Source organism: Notothenia rossii (genome assembly GCF_949606895.1).
Source record: "Notothenia rossii genome assembly, chromosome: 6".
Classification (NCBI taxonomy): domain Eukaryota; kingdom Metazoa; phylum Chordata; class Actinopteri; order Perciformes; family Nototheniidae; genus Notothenia; species Notothenia rossii.
Window position 1 is genome coordinate 6,486,880 of NC_136909.1, and position 23,278 is coordinate 6,510,157.

Consider the following 23,278-nt stretch of genomic DNA (forward strand, 5'->3'; position numbering starts at 1 on the left):
ATGAATTTAGCTCTCCAAACTCCCACATGGGACTAAAATAGTGGTGGACCTAAAATAAATTGCCCTGAAGCTCTACTGTGTTACAAAATCCGATGAAGCAGAACGGGGTATTGCTGAACCAGCTGCTTGAAAAAAATGGAAAATGCGCATTTTTGTAGGTTTCTTACAAAACGACAATATTAAAAATGGTGACGTTGTCATTTTTTTTCATAATTATATATCTGATTAATGTTTATTTTAAAATGTAAACGTTTGTTGATTTAAATTAACAAGGCAATGTAAGATAAATTAGGACACAAGAAATAAACAGTCCAAAATATTTCTGAAATAGTGTTACGGTTGCTCGTTAACCTGTCTGGGATTGTTTACAGCTGTGTGTGTGATTATGTAAATGAGCTGTGTGGTTGCCCCAACGTCATTGGCTGCCCATCCTCTGGTCCGCCTCTGAAGATGGTGATTGGATTGACGTCATCCAATCGCCGCGCACAGCCGGCGCAAACCTGCTGGGGAGGAGTACAAAGGCCGCGGACTATCACCACTCGGAAGGCTCTGTTGAGTGAACAGACGCCTCTTGCTATTTGCTCTTTGTTCTGGCGGTTAACTTGTGTGGACCGTGTTATTGTGATTAGCAGTATTGTTGTGATTAGATGTGCTTAGATTAGATATGCTTAGATTAGTTTAGTATTGTTTGACCGTTGTCCTCTGTGTTTTCTTACAGCCTTCCTTTCCTAGTTGTACCACTTTTACAGTGAGGTTTTGTTTCCTTCTTTATTTATTGTGTAAGTATTTAGTTTCCCTGTAGCCTATGCGTTTAGACTCACTGTTTAGAGTCCTCCCTTAGTTTGGTTGCCCATTTAAACTTGTGCCCTTGTGGCCTCTTTTGTTTGTTATGTAAACCGGTGGCAATTTGTTTGTTTCAGGCGCTTGCCTGCCATTTTGTTGACCAGCTGTTTAAAATAAACCGCTTATAATTAAACCAATTCCAATCTGGTTGTGTTGCTTCCTTCTGATTCCCCTAGCTCAGAAGGGAACGTAATAAATAGAAATACAATAGCAATAAAAAGTTAATAAATATGTGTAAAATACAAATTTCCAGAGACAAATATTATGCAGGATATTATATATACATTAATTATGCAAGAAAATTATTATTAAATATTAAATTGAATAGAAATGTCAAATGTAAAAGTACAGTGGGAGTTTACGTCCATTACAAAAGAAACGCAGTGGAATTTATTTGATTGGACGATCCGTGCTTAAGTCAGAAACATAAAAGTTACTCGATTACAGAATCAAATTGTCTCTGATGATGAGCCGTGTGTTTCCCAGGGAGAAATCACTGCACACCACAGCTGGAGAACAGCGCTCTGTATTAATAAAGGTATTATGATTCTGATTCTATGATATCCTCCATAGACCCCACACGTCACCACGGTAACAATTGAAACAGTCTTTGGATGCCCTCTCAAGCTGATTGAGTAAAGCTCATTATCTTCAACCGTCACAGTGAATCCATTTCATCAGTGCAGCAGCTCTCTATATCAGCCGCCTCTACTCATCTCATCCAATTGAGCATCACCCAGGACGTTTTTAACGCTGAACCTCTCTTTTAAGCAGATTAACTTAACAGCCTCGTGAAACCTGTCATGTTGTTCTTGCTGTGCCTGCTGTTGATGAAGTGTTTAGAGTAAACAATGACAGCGTGAATGACCTTTGAGGGCACAATTTATAATGTTAAATACATAAATAAAGCTGCATTTAAAATCGTCAATGGTGTGGTAAAGTGAAAATTGTGGGCCAACCCAACGATTAGCATCACTCGACTAAGACAATGGTTTTTTCCATGCAATAATGAAATAAGCTTTCTGATAAACAAACATTTATGATACTTATACGTTTTGTTCAGCAGGATAATCTCCACATATTAACACCACTTTATGATTTCTGAAGTAACAAGCTAATGTTGGGCTATAAAGGAACTACAGCACGGTCACATGACTTCCCATCTCCACCGCTAAGCTAAAGGAGGCTAATGTTGGGCTATAAAAGAACTATAGCACGGTCACATGACTTCATGTCACCACCGCTAAGCTAAAGGTGGCTAATGTTGGGCTATAAAAGAACTACAGCACGGTCACATGACTTCACGTCACACACAGCTAAGCTAAAGGCGGCTAATGTTGGGCTATAAAGGAACTACAGCACGGTCACATGACTTCAAGTCACCACCGCTAAGCTAAAGGAGGCTAATGTTGGGCTATAAGGAACTACAGCACGGTCACATGACTTCCCATCTCCACCGCTAAGCTAAAGGCGGCTAATGTTGCGCTATAAAGGAACTACAGCACGGTCACATGACTTCACGTCTCCACCGCTAAGTTAAAGGAGGCTAATGTTTGGCGTAAAGAAATATAGTCGTCTCATTTAGACACTTGTTATCAACCGCCGTTTTTAAATTCCCCACTCGGGTATTTACTGAAGAATTTGATGTCATAGAACAAAACGTAAATATTCTTCTGAACAATAGAGCATTAAAAGAAACCTTTGACACGAGGGAAACGTAAATGTTAAACTGCTGACTCATTTATGGCTTTTAGGCCTCATTCTTGCATCACTCTATATTGCTATAAGATTCATCTGGCACTCATGCAATGTAGAATACCTACAAATATATTCCACTAGCTCTACTGTATACTGTAGCTAAGACTTGTGATGCTTTATTATACACTTTACGCATTGTGCCTTTATCTTGTGACATCTCTCAGCCCAATCATCCATCTATATCTGTTTCTGGGGATTCCCATGATGCTCCTAGCAAGCTCATGGATATATATTTAGTCTGCAGTGTGTCTGGGTTTTCCAGAAAGGCGCTTTAGACTGCCACGAGCCACCACTATAATGATTCATTTGTTCCATGCACAGCTAAATTATTGAATACATCGTTAATTGTACTTAACTGGCTGAATTAGCACATTGTCTAATGTTTGACAAATGTTCACATGGTATTTTCTGTAACAGAGCCACTGAACTGGAATTTTTCATCTGATAGAATTTGTATTTATTTGGACGACTGTCTTATTTCTAATTCACGTTGATTGTGGTGAAGCCATGGACAAGTTTCCACATTATGGACTTTTAGGTTTCTTACAAAATCCTTTCCTTCTGATCAGGCGTTTTTTCCTCTTTAGTTAGAAGCAGCACTAATTGGGCTCTTTCACTTAATGTCAGATAATTTAGAAAGCAATACATTTGAGCTATTTGTCCCTGATGTATCCTTGGAGCCACTACCCAAATGTTGTGACCATATGGTGGGAGTGGACAGTTAATGGACAATTTTACTTCCAGCTTCCTCCCTAACATATGGTTAGTCTAGCACACATTCACATCAACAGTGACTGTCTCCATCTGCCTGACTGTCTCACACTCATTCCTGATCAAAAGAAATACTGAGATAGTTAAACTGAACTCCCACAACTCACTCCCGATGCAATCCCCTAAAGGACAGTTGTTATTATGGCCTCATATTTAAAGTGCTGACTCCTCCTGTCAACTGCCTCTGCAATTGGCAGTAAACAACTCCAAGAAAAACCTACAAAGTGGACGCTCCAGAACTGAAATATCACCAATCACAAAATCAAATCTTAGAATGGATTTGTACAGACTGAGAATATATGTGATTCATTGACTCAGAGCTCCCTTTCCCGATTAAACCTAGTCCATTTGCAACCATGGTAACCACACTTTAAATCCACAATTACAGAAAAGAGTAGAGGTCGGATCACAGCAGAAAGTGTCTCAGAAATCTCGCAAAATAGACATTGTGGCATAGGGACTTCTGGTGGAAGGTTAACTAGTATAGCACCAGCTAACATATCACAGAAATCTCTCCAAGCCTCTATTTTTTCTGTATTTGTGTCATTTTCTAGTCTTCATGCCAACTGTGGATGCAGAATGTTTCAGTTCCTCAACTAGATTTATACAATAATCAACTTTAAGTGTTCTTATTTGACCTGAATTGTTATTTTGATGATAATAGCTTGTGCTATGAACTTGTTAAGCTGTGCCTTCTCCAAAATGTACTTGTAGACAGATTTTGTTTGTTGATTCTTCTCCGTTGAGTTACTGCTGTTCAATCCAATTGCTGCCTCGTTTACACCAATTCAGTCAGACAACTCACGTGTTCTTAATATGTTTATTACAGCAGCATATAGTTTGAGTTTGGCGTCTAGGCTCGGGCTTCATCACTCCACAGATTTACAAAGAACATAAGTGATGATTAGATAACTACCCACCGAGCCTACAGGTGGAAGCTGGGGTGGAAGCTGGGGTGGAAGCTGGGGTGGAGCTGGGGGTGAAGCTGGGGTGAAGCTGGGGTGGAAGCTGGGGTGGAAGCTGGGGTGGAGCTGGGGTGGAAGCTGGGGTGGAGCTGGGGGTGAAGCTGGGGTGGAGGGGTGGTGGTGGGTCAGCCAAGCAGCAGCAACATGAAACACAGCAGCAGGAACATGAACGTAGCAAAAGCAAGTGAACACAGCAGTGGCAGCAGCAGCATAGCGAGGCAGAGGCAGGAAGACCTGGCAGCTTAAATAGAGCTCCATGTTTAGGAGAATGTGTTTGGTTGGTTGTACGAGGGACGAGGTGCGTCACCTGTTAATGTATCATTGGTGCTCGAGTTGACTGCCTGAACTAGCTCGCAGGCTTTGCACCATTTATAGTAATGGACGAGCTCACGGCATATCTCATATCTGGAGTGAACTTGATTTACGAAAACATGGCTACACCAGGATATATCTGACCACGGCATTTCCATTTCCATCGATGGCTTCCAGACGGTTCGAGCAACGTTTCCATCAACCTTTTCAATGATTGCACCGAGAGTTTGACCATGTCATCACCATGAGCCTGAGTCTTCAGAGGGTCCCTGGGCTCTTTTCAGTGTAAAGACCAAGAACTGTCTCATGTCTACAGAACTTCCTGTTTTGTGAAGCAGTCCAAAAAATAAGGGTAGCTATATTAGAGTTAAGCAACACAGCTAATAAGCTATGACCACTTCTATTGTTTTGAACTCTGTCACTCTCATTTCTCCAAAGGTCTACATTGTCAAACTTGCTTTAGGCCAAAAGGGTGAATTTCTATTTAAAAGTTCACATCAATTCAAATTTACTTCACTGCCTGTGAGCAAATCCACTGATTTCATCAAGCCACTAAAATGCAAAGATTTTCCAGTTACATTTTGAGTTTTAAATGGTTGCGGGACCCGGCCTTTTCAAATGCACTCGGATATATTCAAGTAATATGTGCAATAACAAATTCCTGACCTTTTCTCTTGCCAATTAGAGCACTGTTTGGCCTATTAGAGACGTTAGGACACTTAGCGTCAAACCTTTCTTTCATTAACATCAAATTAAATACAACGACTAAACATTCAGGAGACAGCACACGTGTAATTTGATTTGTATTAGTGAATATAACGGTATAAACGGATGAATTGTGTCCTTGGCCACAGGAACAACTGAGTTAAAATGCTGCTTCAATGGCATGATAAACAAATCAATATTGATCTGTGGACCACCAAAGTCAAAAACAGGGAGTTTATCGATCCCCTGAGTTTCACAGTATCTCTGCCTATCACTTTCTCTCTTCTCACAGTGACATTGTCCTCACAGGAATGTGCTGGGAATGTAATGGTGATGACTGCCAAGACATTTATCAGAAAGAATAGAAAAAATCCATTCACATTCTGATATTGAAATTCCTCTGCGGTGCTCAGAGTGATGCAGAGAGGAAGCTCAGGTCTCCATAAAATCCATGCATCATCATTATAAGAGGGAGGAAATATAACAGCACTCAGACTTTATGTCATACATTACTCGTGTTAAATAGCATCAACCTGCCTGGCTGGGGAGTTCAAAGAAAGCTGACTGAAGGTGACATTATTTTTATTCCATAAGTCTGTCATTGAAGTATCTATAAATTAAGCAACCTTTCTTCTTCATGACAGCCTTATGGGGAAGAAAGTAAGCGGGATGAATATAATAAAGATTCTCAAGGTTTAAAATATCTCCAAAATGGTCTATCTATACCAGGGATGGGCAAATGGCGGCCCGCGGGCCGCATGCGGCCCCCGCCTCCTCTTTTTGCGGCCCTCAGATTAATTTACAAACAACCTAATTAATAAAAAAAAATAAAAAATGTAAACAATACATGATTTCAAATACCGCATTTGTGTGTATTGTGTTTGTTTCCCGGGGAAACCCTCACAAGAAACACCGGCTGTTGTTATGCCTGCTGTGACGTTAAGTTGCCTCTTGTAATTATGCCTTTACAAGCTTAAAAGTTATATTTATCATCTGAATTTGACGAAACAAGTTTAATATTCTTAAAACCAAGACTTTGTTTATTTGAAATCAGATGAAAACAAACTGTCACGGACCCTGCCGTGTTATCTATGATTACTATACGCTTTTCATTCAGAATTTCAGCGGGAGGGAGGGGGAGTGGTGCTGAGGAACAGCAGAGTGCGGGCTGACAGGTGTCTGTGTTGACATTCCCCTTATTGTGGAATAAGGGGAATGCAGAGACAGGCTACAAGTGTTTTACGTTCAAGTTAGACAACTAAACTAATATATGGGTTAGTGTTCATGACTTCATGTGTATGTCATCTTAATGGTTAATCTCAATACACAGACATTTTCCGTGCTTTCCAATAGTTTAAAATCGTTTTATTCGACTGTTTAATAACCTGTTCAATACAAAAATGCCACTTGTAAAAATGAAATAACATTTCTGTGAACCGATATTTGTTTAGTGAGCTTATTAGAGGATGTTCCCATTTGTTGGGGAGGTTCCCTTTGATTGTAAAATGTCAATGAAGATGTCAGACTTAGTATATTTGTTAATAATTACATACAACACATGGAATTTGTGTGTGTGTGTGTGTTCCAAGTGAATCTGCGGCCCCCTGGTGGCCAGTACATCAATTATGTGGCCACCACCATCAAAGTTGCCCATCCCTGATCTATACGGTGGCCGAATGGGTGCAAACACGCCCAAAAAAAGCTGCCACTGGAAAGCTTGTTGACATTCAGGGATTATAATGCTTTACAACAATCACTGTCACAGAGTTAGTCTGTTTTATAACTGGAAGTGTTTGTCAGGATATCTGAAATGAATAGGTTGGCTACGTTAGCTAGCTAGCTTACAGCAGTAACATCAGAAGGAGTCATGTGATCACATTGATAAAATAAGCCGATAAAATATTTTAGGTAAACTTCCAACAACAGAGGCAGTTATCCATCTTTGTAATTCTGAACGTCAACAAGTGCTCTCATCCCAGCTGTGTGCGCCACTTTTTAGTGTCCCCATTTCTGTTTTCCATTGCTTCTTGCAGCGTTTTTAGTAAACACTGCACATGTTTCATCGAGTTAGTGAATGTTTTCTAAACGCTTGGTGAACATATCTCTTATTTTCCAAATGTTTTGTCACACTTGTGTATTTGAAAGTGCAGCGTGTGTTCCTCTAAAATGTATAAATAAAGCTGAGCAATGAAAGAGCTTATCGACAACAATAAATCACTGATTACACATTTAAAAACAACCACATTGACATCATGCAATAATTGCTCTCAAACTAGTTTTCCAGTCACTGAATTGCCACATTTTCTGAATCAATTCCTCTTGTCCAGAGAACAAAGCATTTATTTTGGGTATTGTACCAAACCCTGAACGCACGTTGCTCGAAGGTACGGTAGTTTCATTTCGACCTTTTTTTTCTCCCTCTCTCCTAGTTAAGCGCTCTGCATCCAACCAAACAGAGTCGGGAAGCATTAGCAGCGCACATAATGAGAGGCAGCGTTGGATTCCCTGATAGTTGTGGAACAAATGCCCCTGCTGGGCTTGCTAATGAGTTTAACTCGAGTGCTCAGACATTCTCTCCCAACATCCACATATTAATTTCATGCAAATGGGTATTGGGCACTGAGGCCCCTGTGAATAAGAGCACAACATGTTTTCTACAATTCTAATTAACTGTTATCACATGGAAACATACGGAGCGTGTTTATTGGCTGTCCATATGTCCCTTGGCATAGCGGTGCATTCCCATTGTGCATACATTATACATGGACGTCCAGTTGGTCTTCTGATTTAATTCTAAGGTCCAAACCTCACCATTTATAGTGGCCCTATTTTGCTCATTTTCAGGTGTATATCAGTATGTAGTGTCTCTACTTTAAAGAGTTCTCTCCTGCTGATGTCCAGGTGTATATCAGTATGTAGTGTCTCTACTTTAAAGAGTCCTCTCCTGATGATGTTCAGGTGTATATCAGTATGTAGTGTCTCTACTTTAAAGAGTCCTCTCCTGCTGATGTTCAGGTGTATATCAGTATGTAGTGTCTCTACTTTAAAGAGTCCTCTCCTGCTGATGTCCAGGTGTATATCAGTATGTAGTGTCTCTACTTCAAAGAGTCCTCTCCTGCTGATGTCCAGGTGTATATCGGGATGTAGCGTCTCTACTTTAAAGAGTCCTCCCTCTGCTGATGTTCAGGTGTATATCAGTGTTTCTACTTTAAAGAGTCCTCTCCTGCTGATGTCCAGGTGTATATCAGTATGTAGTGTCTCTACTTTAAAGAGTCCTCTCCTGCTGATGTTCAGGTGTATATCAGTATGTAGTGTCTCTACTGGGACATGTCTCCATTCTTCAATGTTCAAAAAGCTCTTTATTTTTCTCATACTGTCTGTGCTGCTGCACCTCTTTTCACCCTCTGTCTGAAACCAGAGCCCAGTCTGCTCTGATTGGTTAGCTGGCCGGCTCTGTTCTGATTGGTCAAACGCTTATGGTTATTAGGTTTCATATATTCGTTACACTCCAACATTGGTAAACATATGCTCATAAAATTGTGTGTGTGAGATTTAACTGAATGTAATAATCTATTATTATAATACTTTACTTTTTTTTCTGTTGTTTTGTTTCTTTCCGTTAACCGTCAATTGGGAAATAAGTATTTTTTGTGTTTCTCTTAGTCTCTTTCCTAAGACACTGTTATGTTTGGCTGTGAAAAATAAAAAAATAAAATGTATTATGAAAGGCAGCTAGACCATCTATTTCTAGGGGCAAGATTGTTTTCTTCTCCCTGCTCCTTTTCGCTCAATGGTGTGTTGTAGAGACATGTTTTGTTGGCAATTATTGTACATTGAGTTTTGCCTACCATGAGCGGGACAAATAAAAATGAAATGAAATTAAATTAAATTAAATGACAGAGCATTTCAGATTTCATTTTTGCTTTTTAAAACTGTACGTATGTATGGTGTATTGCACTGAAGGTTAGTTGTTCTGGATCAAAGCGTCAGCTGAATGAAATATAATGTTATGTCAGTCAGGTTTCTCTTAAAAGAAAAATCTCTGAGCAGAGGAAACCGTTTCGATCCTAAATATCTTGGTTTCTTCTTCGTTGAGTTACATAATACGCTTCAGTATGTAAAACAAAATCCCTTATGTAACTAAATTCCATTGCATTTGATATTGAGGTAATCCAAAAGTAACGGAAAAGATTCAGGATACATTTATACAGCAATACTTTGATTAGGTTACAGATTTCATATTTTACAGGTAAGTAATTGTGACAGAACGTGTTTTCGAGTAACCTTCCCAGCCCTGGGTCATGACCCTTCATGAACCAACAATCACCAGTGAATTTACAACTCTTAAACGGCCATTTTTACTCCAGTGTGGATGTGTTTGTATCTCTCTCGTAAAAGCCTCGGAGCAATAGAGAGGCCTCGGCTCTTGAGGGCAAGATCAATAGCCCAGGAAAGCCATCGGATTTCTCTAAGCCTCCGTGTTGTGCCGGGCTTTTGATTGGATTGTTTTACGGGTTTAGCCGGATGAGGGGTTGTAAACTAAAAGCTCCAAGCTGCTAAATATTACAGGGAAAGGCAGAGATAAAGACTTAAAGCAGCAGACTGCAGATTCAGCTGTGGGTGACAGGTGTCCACTCAGCACACCGGGGGGTTCACAGTACCACTTACGCATGGGAGAAACGGACTCCATCAGCAACAATCTGGAGGGAATTATATCCACTCATGCTGTTGATGCCAAGGATTTTTTTTTTACCACATCTTTAAAATGCAGCCTTAGGCATAAAAACACAGCTGCCCTTAAGGATGTTGTTTCCTTCAGATGGTAAGCAGGAGATAAAAGCTGCGGTCGTTAGAATATAAATGTGTTTGCTGTCGAGAAGAAGATTTATTCATACATGCATTACTTAACCCAAGGTATTTTAGAAACAATTAAAACCATTAAAGTTGGAGATAGACAGGGAGACAAAGAGTGCACGCTAGTATTTGTTAATTCCTAGAAATGAGAGAAAGGAAGGAGTCATTCTCACTGATTGTGTCTATGCATAAAGTCAGTGGTGGAAGAAGAATTCACATCCTTTACTTCATTAAAGTAAATAAATGTACAGTCTAAAAATATTCCATTACAAGTAAAAGTCCTGCATTGAAAGCTGTTTAAAGTAATGCTATAATCATTCAATTAAATATTGTAAAACGGATTTTCTTTGTAATTTAATAAGTTTGGCTGTGAGCTTTCTTTCTCTGTTATGATTCAGAGAGGGAGCAGGAACAGCTGATCCTTAGCATCTTTAGCATCGCTGTTGAAGGAGTTGTAGGCATAATAACTCAGAATGTGGAAGTTTTGCACAACTTGGGAGACATTGCCAAAGCATGTGCAGTCTTAATAGAGGTAATGCACGCAGTTATCCAAAGGAACTTGATGGCATTCTTTAAAGCACTTCAGAAACTCTTGCTTAACCCTTAGATGCATAAGTGCGTCTTTTTGACCCGGTGAGGTGGTTTTCTTTGTAATTACATTTTTTTGTATCATTTCATATTCCAGCTATTCCTCAAAAAACATGTTTTGGATATCATGTCATTCACATTTTCAATTTACATTTTAAGAAATTGTAGTTTTTCGTATTGCTACCCCAAGCTTCAATAAGTGGGTCAAAAATGACCCGCATGCATTTCCTATGGGAACCTTTGATTCTTATCACCTGTTGCTGTCAGGAATACATTCACTGTAGGACACACAGACGACATCACAAGTGACACCTCTCAGGAAGATTCTTTTACACAGCAAGATCTGATACCTGTCAGTATAATCATAATAATAATAATAATAATAATAATAATAATAATAATAATACATTATATTTGTATAGGGCTTTTCAAGGACTCAAAATCACTTTACAATATAAGGGAAGGTTAGGGTGGGGGGTAGAGGACTATCAAACTTGATTAACCGGCATGGATTGATGGGGAGTGGGGGGCTATGAGTAGACAAGAGGAGAAGAGATGAGTTTTGAAAACGGGCTGGAATACTGTGAGGGTCTCAGAATAGCGGAGATCTTTGCATCAATATGTTCAAAACGTTTTTTTTCAAAATGTCAAAAAAAAATCTAAAATGATAAATTGTGAAAAATTAAATATTTCTAGTGTGAACCAAAATACAATACTAAATATTATACAAGTGATTTTTCTAAACCAAAATGATTATTTTTTTCTTCATAAAAACACATATTATTCTAATACGGGTCCTTTTAGACCCACTTATGGAAGAGTGTAGGGTCCAGTCACTCGTGCATCTAAGTCTTAAACCAAATGCTTCACAAATGCTTAAACAGGCTGTATTTTGCTCAATTTCGGGTTAATATTTGTATGTAGTGTCCCTACTGGGACATGTCTCCATTCTTTAATGTTCAAAAAGCTCTTTATCTTTCTCATACTGCCTGTGCTGCAGCACCTCTTTTCACCCTCTGTCTGAAACCAGAGCCCAGTCTGCTCTGATTGGCTAGCTGGCCGGCTCTGTTGTGATTGGTCAACCAGCTTAGAGGTGTCCCTCCCCTTAGACTATCACGTACAATGGGTTTGAGCACTAGCCAATAGAAGCGTGACTGTTTCATTGTGATTTCACTATGCTCAGGAAGTAAACAAAGGAGTCCAATGGCAAGGGGGGGGGGGCGGGGGGGGGGGAGATAAACTTCCTCTGGAGGGAACACAGTAAGCCTCTGCAGACCATTTACATTCACTAAAACCTATTTATCACACTACAGCAAAGTGAAAACCCCAGAAAGCATACTGTAATAGGTTTTGTTTTTTAGGGCCACAGCTCTTAGTGGCCACACAAGTTAATTCTAGTTCTAACTTTTTAAATGTTTGAAATGTTTTCCCTTCATCGCCTCTCTTGTTCATCTTCCACGTATTGTGTACGTCTACACCTTGCATTTCCAGCCTAAAGATTTACACGAGCCAACTAATGTGATTAATTGAGTTTAGTTTGGCATCCCTCCATTCCACGCTGCAGATGACAGACAGCACGCTAACCCCTCTCCCCTGCATGCTTATATGTATTATACTGCCACAGGATGAATGTGTCTGCTAAGGCAGCTGGACTTTGTTCAGCGGTGTGAGAATTAATTTTCCCGTCCTTGCATCAGGATGTGTTGATCGATTTCAGAGGCTGATGTTGTCGAGGGCCACGCTGTGGAGCCGCTTGACAAATACAAATATCTGGACATGTTTATTGATGACAGATTGAGCTTTGACCACAAGGCAGAAGATTTGCAGGAAGGGGACATCACATATGGTTTATATTAGATAAGCTCAGCCACTCACCGATCAATATCAACCTCACACTCGTCTTTTTGCACATATTTTATTAAGCTCAATTTTCCTCTGCAAGCTGTGAGTTGAAAACAGAAAGAAAGGGTTTGGACTAGCAGCTGCAAAATGAGCTGGACAGCAAAGTGCGTAATCCAGTCACATTGTGCATTATGTATGCAAAGCCAGTCCTTTGTAAACCAAAACTATCAAATGAGCATGACTGTAGAAAAAAAAAAAAAAAAAATCATAAAAAAATTAAGGATTAAAATGACTTTTTTATGTATAATGAGGTCGTGCACGATATTTTATTCAAGTTAAGAGTATAGCTTCTTCTGAAAAACACACATTTATAAAATATAATAATAATAATAGTAGATTCAATTTGAAGGGACCCAAGGCCGCTTTACACGAGGTAAAGACAGACAACAAAAGCAAACAAACAAACAAGTAGGGCAAAACATTAAAGTAAAGATGTATAATATTACAAATAACAATAATAAAACATATGATAGAAAAGAAAACAGAACATGTTGAGTATGTTGTGTTAATGACTTAAGAAATGTATACACGTTTAACATCTCAGATATCAAGCTCTTCAAGACACTCAGAATAGACGAGATGAATCTATTCAGTATTGAATGTCTCATCCTTGCTCATCGCCCCGTTGAACTTTTCCTCGTCGCTCATCGTCCCGTTCAACAACTGCTCGTCTACTTCATGGGTATCCAGGAGTACTTCGCCAGTGTCTCGCTCCAACGTGGACTCCATCGACTGGAAAAGTGCAAAGGCTTTCTTTAAGGAGATCTCATTGGGAGACTGATCTCTGGCCAGACTAACAGTCAGCACACAGATGAGCATCCAATCAGCTGCCATCTCTGCGGTTTCCCAAGAGACGAGTCTATACTTGTGCTGATGGCTTTCCTATTTCATACGATTGATTGTTTTTAAATCCCTCATATCTCTTTGTGACGGACACATTTGCCTGTACAACAAGGCAATTTGTCATCACCCAGCAGTTTGTGGTGTTTGCAGGAAAACATTGTTGTTCTTTTTAGAAAATAAATAACTCTCAGCTGAACAAATAAATCATTTTGGTAAACATCATGTATCACCATGTGAGAGATAGTCGAGCTTGTGTGCCTAAAAAAAACAACGTTGAATCTGAATTATGAATATCGCTATAAATACAATAACAAGCTGTAAGCAGTGGGAGAACCTCACAGTGACCTCATGTCCTTGTGTCATCTAAACAGTTTCCTACTTATAGTTTAATTAAGAAGTTCTCCATATGTTGTTTTTAAGAGGCATTTGTATTCTGACAATAATGCAGCCATGGCTGAAATACTGAAAATACTAAAGCTGTTTTTTGAAATACTCAGAAATATCAATAGGAGCCTTTTGTGACGTTCACTAGTGAAACTATTTAATAATACAACAGTGTGCTGTGAGTTCCTTAGAAAACATCAGGTGAGGATTTTTTCCCTAGGAGATATATATACATATATATGTATATATATCGTCACCACAATAATAAATAAATCTCAATATGAGGTAACCAAACGCTGTCTCATAGTCTCAATGTTCATATATATAATATTTTACATTGTTTATATTTGATATCATATTTTTCCTTTTCGTTTAATTTGTAATTGTTATTTTCTCTATTCCACTTTCATAAATATTTGTTATGTCTGAACAAACTGCTGCTTTTCTAATGAAAGAATTTCCCAAAGTGGGATAAATAAAGTATCTATCTATCTATCTATCTACCTACCTATCTATCAATCAATCTATCTATCTATCTATCTATCTACCTATCTATCAATCAATCAATCTATCTATCTATCTATCCATCTATCCATCTATCTATCCATCCATCTATCTATCTATCTATCTATCTATTTATCTCTCTATCTATCTATCTATCTATCTATCTATCTATCTATCTATCTATCTATCTACCTACCTACCTATCAATCAATCTATCTATCTACCTACCTATCAATCAATCAATCTATCTATCTATCTATCTATCTATCTATCTATCTATCCATCTATCTATCCATCCATCTATCTATCTATCTATCTATCTATTTATCTCTCTATCTATCTATCTATCTATCTACCTACCTATCTATCAATCAATCAATCTATCTATCTATCTATCTACCTACCTATCAATCAATCAATCAATCAATCAATCTATCTATCTATCTATCTATCTATCTATCTATCTCTCTATCTATCTCTCTATCTATCTATCCATCCATCCATCTATCTATCTATCTATCTATCTCTCTATCCATCCATCCATCTATCTATCCATCCATCCATCCATCTATCTATCTTCAAGTCTATGAAATGAAATATGGATGTTGTTTGCATTAATTGCTTTTTTATATTGAAAATAAGTAATTGCACTTTTTACAATTAAATCAAGACACTTCAATTGCATTTATGTCAAAATTCAAAGTTTTGGGATTACATTACCATGTTGTGTTGTATTGAAATGGTAAAGTTATTAAAATGCACAGATTGTCCCAAAGTGCTTGCCATACTTTCTCAGCACATGCGCTGTAAGACCGGCGACATGCTAAATTTCGATCCTGTGAGTTTGAAATACAGATCCGCATTTCTATTTCTGTGTCATTCATACGGTGCCATCCTGCAATTTTATGGTAAGTTTCTTAAATATTAACATATAGTAAACACAATCGGTCCCTGAAATACAAAAGTTGATGTGTATTTTTGATTTCCCTGCTACCAACTGTATACTTTGACGGTAGATTTGAAAAGCGGTGAAGCCTACCGTAACAGCGGTGTCATTTTTTTAATTTGGTGTCCCCAGTACAAAATATGTTGTATTTTGTCTAAATTTGGACAAATCCTAATTACATTTTGGTTTTAATGTGTGTTCAATTGTTAATTTATTATTAATACAATGATATGCACATCTAAGTTGTTTTTTTCATTTTAAAAGCTTTGGTTAAAGGGATATCGAGGCGTTTTTCCATGTCCAGGGCGTCCGCGGGGTCTTAAAAAGTATTAAAAGTTGATAAATCAATTTAGCGAAAATTAAGGCAATTAAAAAGTATTAAACGGCATTTTCCAAGGTATTAAGAAGTCCCACAGCAACGACAACATGAAACACGCTTTAATTGACTGAAACGACATGTCGGGAAACCCCCTCAAGGCGGCCCTATGCATAGCGCGCTGTAAAATGCTGCTTCTTTTTTTAAGTTTCGTTGCATTGCTCCGCTCTGTGTCTGTGAGCATATGCATACGCAACGCTCTGGGGGGGTCCAACGGCTCCGTGTGTAAGCCCTATATGATAATTTTCTGGTAACGATGAAATAGCCCGCCTCCCTCTCCCCACGTCTCCAGCTGCTGCTGGGCTGTCAGAAGAGGGGGAGGAAAAGAGAGGCAGTCACCGTTTATTAAATATTATTATACAGAGAACAGAGTCGTTATCAATTTGTTTTAAAGCTCAATAAATAACAAAGAAGACCTCTGATTGGCACTTTTCTAATTTTGTACGGAAGATTTAAACTTTAACAGACATGTTGACCGGCGGAACTTTTTTTTTAACGGAATTCTGCCGCACGGTCCCCTCGTTCCTTGGAAGAGGCGGAGAGGTGGGTGTTTTTCATCTGCTGGTGGACTAACTGAGAGATATACAGCAGGAGAACACGCCGTCCACCGCGGAGAATAAACAGAAGGGCAACCATGCTCCGGGGTCTTCTTCGCTGCTCTTGGTGTATTTTGTGGCGGCAGCAGCGCCACTTACAGGCCTGGCATATGTACTACAGCGTTTCCAGCATTTCCAGCGGTCTATTGTGAACGGATACATTAATGATTCGAATGCGTGTGAACGGAAGACTTTTTTGCGTTTGCGTATGCGTTTTACCGTATGCGTCCTCGTGGGGCCGGGATCCAAGCCAAACTATATCCGGTCACAGAGATCTGCTATTTTAAAGTAAAGTCAACACATATTGACCCTAATATGGTCTATATTAAGAACGAGAAAAGTCTTAACATATATATTGTTTTTTGTAAACATACGACAAATGTGTGAGGGTGATGACGTCAGAGCATCGTCTTATGTGCCAGGGCTTAGCCCCGGACAGCCCCAGCCCAATTTAACCCCTGGGTATTTGTGAGGGAGCTCCTATGGCATTACCCCGCTGAAGCTCACCAAAGTTTAATATATTTCATAGTTCAAAGTTTTGTCAATTGTTTTGTTTATTGGTCAAATACTGGTTTCTAATGGTTTCTGAGGAGTTTTACTGGAATGAAAGAGCACAGAGTACAGAAGCAACAAAGCAGCATACTGCATTAAACCTGACCTTCACAGAGAGGTTGAAGTTCATGTGGAGAGGACGCTTCAGTAGTCTGTCTGCACTCTGTTTAGTTGTGCTATCTTACAATCAATATAGTAAATGTGAGGTAAAGTGTGTCGCCAATGTAACCGGTTAGAACTCAAAGTTGCGATGAGGTCTTAAAATGTATGGAAAGGGTCTTAAAGGTATTAAATTTGACCTCAGGATTCCTGCATATACCCTGTAACTGGACTCGTCGGCTAAAAAGCTGCTAAGAAATGTTGAGGAAAGAGTAGAAAAGAGTAAAAAAAAATTCCAGACAGAGAAGCGGCGAGCAAACGACGCCAGCGTCCTCTCACATCCGGTCATGATGTGACATGAGATAAAACGGCAAAATGATATGATATGTTTTATAATGATTGATCATGAAAGTGTTCTCAAAGCTGGTAAAGGAGGAGCTAGTTTGAATGACTTTGTATACTGCAGGGTAGCTTGTGGATTTACTCCAGGTGGAACTAAAGTCTGATTCAACACTTGATTATATTTCACATCATTCATCCACATCTGTGAAGTAACTAAAAGGTATTAAACACATGTAGTGGAGGAAAAGTACACCATGTACCTCTGATTTATGTTTACTGCCAAATGCTTGAAAAGTGCTTGAATTTGGCAGGTCCACAGCGCGTTCAGGTGAAACCACGAGCAGAGATGGACAAAAATGCCATCCCAGGTAACATTACCCGCCTCGTCTATAAATAACATTCAAAAACCATAAGACATTTTCCAGTTTTAATTGTATTATCATTTCAGGCCCAGGGCCACAGTGTGTTGACTCATCCTCCAGTGCAGTCACAAAGTACGTATAACCCTTAAAAACATCACGTTTTTCTTGCCAGTTGTGTTTTTTGTAATGCTTTCCCAAATCAAAGTGGTTCAAATAAGTCTAAATATCCATCTTTTTACTTTCATAAGGAAAGTCTCCATCAACGACTTTGACATCGGTCGACCTCTGGGGAAAGGCACATTTGGAAATGTCTACCTTGCGAGGGTGAAGTCGATGCAGGCCGTCGTGGCACTGAAGGTGTTGTTCAAGTCACAGATGGAGAAGGAAGGCGTGGAGCATCAACTCATTAGGGAGATTGAGATCCACTCACATCTTAAGTGAGTATCCTAAAAAACATTTTGATCAATGACAAGGAATTAAACCTCTCAGTATAACTTCCTTGTAGGTTATTTGCCACTATCTACTAGAGATGTCCCGATCCGATCACGTGATCGGGGATCGGAGCCGATCACGTGATTTACAAAAGATCGGAATCGGGAGAAAAAAATCGGGGATTGGGATTTTTTTTTAATAAATACTTTTTTTTTAAATTTATTTTTTATTCAATATTACAAAACAAAAATGACCATGTTCAAGTCTTAAAGTCATCCTGAGGCCTTAGTTTTGGTTTCAAATTACACAACATCATGTATCATGTTTCTTTGGGGCTTGTTTTCATAGACCTGCTTATTTCTCTCAAATCTGGCAACAGAGTGGGCGCAGTGTCTAATTGTAGCAGTAAGCTAACGAGTACTGAAAGCTTTATTTTGTTTTGATCCAATGCTGCACAACTGAACTGATCCAATGCTGCTGTGAAAGAAAGAAGCTATATCCATGTTGGATAGAATATCCAATTTAAATAAAAAAAATAACCTTAAGGGACAACTTGAATGCTTTTTGTTCTCTTAATGCATTGCATAAAGATCGGATCGGGAAAGATCGATATTGGCAAATTGTCAAAATCAAATGATCGGAATCGGATCGGGAGCAAAAAAGGTGATCGGGACATCCCTACTATCTACCAATGGTTACAGAAACATAACAAAATGCTCAGGAAATTATCTGTAGGTTAGATGTGCTTAAAGCTTTGTGATTGCTAATAAAGTGGATTATAGTTTCACATCAAATCAAACAGGTTTTTTTGTATCTACCACAAACATGCTGACCTGAAATGTATTTTAATTTGTTTTCAAAACAAAGACTTAACAGTTTCCTCAAAACACCCTCTGTTTTCTCCTCAGGCACCCCAACATTTTGCGCTTCTACAATTATTTCTGTGATGAGACCAGGGTGTTCTTGGTGCTTGAGTACGCCCCACTTGGTGAAATGTACAAGGAGCTACAGAGATGTGGAACATTTGATGACCAGCGCACTGCAACAGTAAGACATGATGTTGCTTCTTAAAAAAAGGCATTTTATTTGCGCTGTTATTGTTTAGTCAGTGAACCTAGTTTTGGAATTCTTAATTCCTTCAATCCTTGCTGTGCCCTGTGTTCAAAGAGAAGTTTGACCGATCTACAATTTAGTTTGTTATCTTGAAAAATAAGTATTCTTTAAAGTCTTATTGTCAATTAAGTTAACCTCTTCACATTTTTAGTACATGGAGGAGATATCGGACGCACTGTTGTATTGCCATGAAAGGAAAGTGATCCATCGTGATATCAAGCCAGAGAATCTGCTTCTGGGCTTTCGTGGAGAGCTGAAAATTGCCGGTTTTGGATGGTCCCTCCATGCACCTTCTCGAAGGTGAGGATCCAGTATAAAGTTCTACTGTGTTTAATCAGAACTGTCTCAATACTGATGAGTCACACGATGCTTGTTGCTGCTTTTCTTAGCTCACTTCTTGTTTTAAAATCCCTCCAGTCGTCGTACAATCTGCGGGGCTCTGAACTACCTCCCTCCAGAGACTCAAATTCTGAAGGTGGAGCTGTGGTGCCTCGGGATCCTCTGCTACGAATGCTTGGTCGGGAAACCACCTTTTGAAGCCGACAGCCATTCAGAAACATACAAAAGAATTATGAAGGTTGGTGTTGGACAAATATGAATGTTGAGTAATCTTTTCTATAAGAACGTTTGAGAGAAACATCTGGCAGAAACGTATTTAACCATTTGTAAATTAACTTTAAGATTGTCCCTCTATATCAGGGGTGTCAAACTCAAATACACAGTGGGCCAAAATTTAAAAATGGGTTCTAGTCGAGGGCCGAACTTGGTTCAATGCTTATTGCAAAAATGATTGAAATAACTTATTGCACATATTAAACCTGGAACTAACAAAGCTTAAATTATTGCCTATAAAAACAATTTCACAAAAAAAAAAAAACTAGGGATGCTCCGATCGAGATCGGCCGATACTCACTCTCTAAACGTGCCGATCGCGAGAGCCGATCGCATGACGTAAAATACATGACACTTTTCTCAGTGCGCGGCAAAACAAGCTCGCCAAAATGGCTTCACCGGTCTGGCATTATTTTAAGGTGTCCGAAAAAGACAGTAAAATAGCAGAATGCAACGTGTGTGAAATCCTGCAGCTCCACCTGCCGGACCGGTGAGCGGAGCGAAACACACAAGAGTTAAACCGAACACACTTAGCTATTTTAGCTAACTCTGGAACAAGCTAAACTAGTTATACATATGTTTATTCTTCACTGTCGGGTCACTCATTACTGGATCAGTGAGCTGCATGAGACGATACTGACGGGCTGTCAGGAGAGGAAAAGAGAGCGCTTCCACTCATTTCTCCCGTGTTAATCTCCAAAGTTAATGTAAACTTGAATAATGTACTTCATTTGAATGTAATAATTAAGTTAATTGTTGTTTGTGGAAGCACCAGTGAATGAGTCCCATTAACTGAGTTTTAATCATCACTTTAAATGGAAGATTTAAAGTGATGTTTAAATTGTCCATTTAGGCCCCGCCCACTCGATCGGATCGGCAATCGGTATCGGCCGATACTTGTCAAGTTGTGATTTGGTTGGTTTTATTGACTCCTGCCTAAACTCGAAAATGGCTTGATTCACCCCAGAAGGACAACTCGAATTTGAATATTTTTTCTCTTTATTTGAGTGTGGTAGATTCCTTATTGCTTCAATGGCCTCTTGATGCTCATTCAGGTTGAAAACCTTTAACACAAAACATTACTTTCGTTCACTTTAGGTACATAAACATTTTCTACTAAAAACATGCCATCTTTCAACAAGCACTTTCATTTCTTAATTTACAATTAAATTTAACATTTAATCAAAAATAAATGCATTTCAACAAAGTAAATTATATTTCAGCATCTTATATTTTAGCTTCTTTCCTCAGGACTATAAATAATAATACATCAAATCAAACATGGTTCAAACAAATTAATAAATTTGCAAATATTCACCAGCAGCGTCTTGGTTGAATCTCTGAGTCTCTTCTCCTCTCTCACAGGGAACTGTTTGTCCTCTGCCTGAGAGTGTGTTCCCAGGTGTGTTGCATTTAGCTCCTTAATTAGGAAGCTCACACTCTTCCTTTGAGCCACATTCTCAGTGGAATCACACCCTAGGCTCCCTGTCTCCACCTGCTGGACTGGAGCCAGATGTGAATTGCATTTCTCAAGCTCTGACAAAACAATACTGATTCCGGCGATCGGCCCCAAAATTGGCGATCGGAGCATCCCTAGAAAAAAACAAACATGCCCTGTTGTCGCGAGAAAAAAAGGGCAGAAGGAAACATCCATTAAACTCAGTGTGCTGCTCTGTGATGCTAGCTCAAGCCAGATACTTGGCATCTCATCTTGGGTGAAAGGTCATCAATGTTTGGGCTCAGGCTCTGAGCTGAGGAAACCCTCAGGATTGAGTGAAGGTGTGCGTGCAATATACCGGCGGGCCAGATCTAAAAGTAATTCAAAATTATCCTGCGGCCCAAATTAAACCCACCAAGGGCCTGATTTGGCCCCCGGGCCTTGAGTTTGACACATGTGCTCTATATGATAATGCACATGACTCACAATGACACAAATGCGCCAAAACAATCTAGATTGATAAATAGCATTACAGGTGAACTATATTTCTTTTGGGGGAAACAGTCCCTTGACTTATTTGAATTAAAGTCCAAGGTTATTTTATACCAGTCATGGTTCAGATTTCATTAATAGATGATATCCTACTGTTTGCAGGTGGATTTGAAGTTCCCCAAAAACATCTCAGACGGTGCACAGGACCTGATCTCCAAGCTGCTTCGCCACAACCCCGCCGATCGTCTCCCACTACAGAGTGTCATTGATCACACATGGGTGCGTGCCAACTCTCGCAGAGTCCTACCGCCCGTCTGCCCTGGGGACCAAGCCTGAGCCCGCCTGCCTGCCTGCCTCTGAGCGGTGTTTTATCTGTCCTCCACAAGAGGCTGGGCCTTTTGGTGCTTTGAGAGTTGTGCTGGATACCATGTTTTATTTCCCCTTAAGCTTTTAAATTCTAATAAATATTCTAAAACAATGGGTTGACATTTAAGTTAAGTTAAGTTAAGTTTAAGTAAGATCTTAATGTTTTTGTCATTCTGCCAATTCCAACAGTTTGTCATAATAAATGTTATATTCTGCTTTTTAAACAGTTTTACAAAGTTGTTCATCCGACTAATTTTGGAAGCATTTTTTATTTTGTATCAACCTTATTTACATATGTGAAGCAAAAAGAGTTTAGTTAAAAACAAAACTGACCATTGGTTGATGTATGAAGGTAGGATTTACTGCTGCAACAGGTTTTTCTAGTTCAACCTACCAAAACAGAACTTGGTGTAAAAGATTTGCTGAGATTTTGGCGCATTATAAGCCTATCCTGAAAAACATTTTCATAAAGCTCCAAGAGTAAAACCTCTCGGTATAACTTCCTTGTAGGTAATTTTCTACCATCTACTGACTGTTACGGGAACACACAAATGCTCACAGAATAATGTGTAGGTGAGATTTCCTTAAAGATAGATAAGACGGAAGAATTGTCCCAACTGTGAAAAGTAATTCATAACATTTAAATTATTGTTATGTAATTGCAACAAAATCTGAACATATGGCACTTTTTTTCAAAATCGCACATGATCACTTATGGCCGCACGGTAGCGTGGCCGAGCGGTAACCTTCCACCGGGTCCGTCTGCGGCGCGTTACGGCTGCGCCGCGGTGCTCACGGCAATCGCGGCCACTCTAGTCAATGGGTGCTATTCCACCACACGCGGCGCGATATTGCTCAGAAGCGTCCCAGAAGCGCCTCGGCGCAGGGCTCCTCTGAAATTAGGATGAATCCTATTTTTGACGCGGCGCAGCCGTAACGTAAGGTCGGGAAGGCAGGAAGTGGAACGGTCAGAGCATATAGCATATATACACAGTACACACTCAAACTAATTTTGCAGACCCTATCCCTCCGTAGTCTTTCAAGTAGGAGGAGAAATGCCAGCGTTCTCCTCCGGTTTACAGGCACTGTGTAAATTATATATTGTAGTGCCGAGAGATAGGGA

The 23,278-nt window shown here is 39.4% G+C and overlaps 1 protein-coding gene across 1 annotated transcript; it reads left to right on the top strand.

Moving 5' to 3' along the window:
- Positions 1–15,223: 15,223 nt before the first annotated feature.
- Positions 15,224–22,285, top strand: LOC307045133 (aurora kinase B-like). The gene is made up of 8 exons (XM_079690669.1): positions 15,224–15,337; positions 17,652–17,708; positions 17,789–17,834; positions 17,951–18,139; positions 19,043–19,181; positions 19,399–19,547; positions 19,665–19,824; positions 21,952–22,285. The coding sequence occupies exons 1-8, from the start codon at positions 15,229–15,231 to the stop codon at positions 22,123–22,125; spliced, it is 1,023 nt and encodes a 340-aa protein (XP_079546795.1). The 5' UTR covers positions 15,224–15,228; the 3' UTR covers positions 22,126–22,285.
- The last annotated feature ends 993 nt before the right edge of the window (positions 22,286–23,278 follow it).

What these genes read in the sequence shown, in the direction of transcription:
- LOC307045133 (XM_079690669.1), top strand. Translation starts at nt 15,229, where the DNA reads ATGCGCTGTAAGACCGGCGACATGCTAAATTTCGATCCTGTGAGTTTG. An exon ending in TCCTCCAGTGCAGTCACAAA is followed by an intron (nt 17,835 to 17,950) that starts GTACGTATAACC and finishes TACTTTCATAAG; the next exon opens with GAAAGTCTCCATCAACGACT. An exon ending in ATGACCAGCGCACTGCAACA is followed by an intron (nt 19,182 to 19,398) that starts GTAAGACATGAT and finishes TCACATTTTTAG; the next exon opens with TACATGGAGGAGATATCGGA.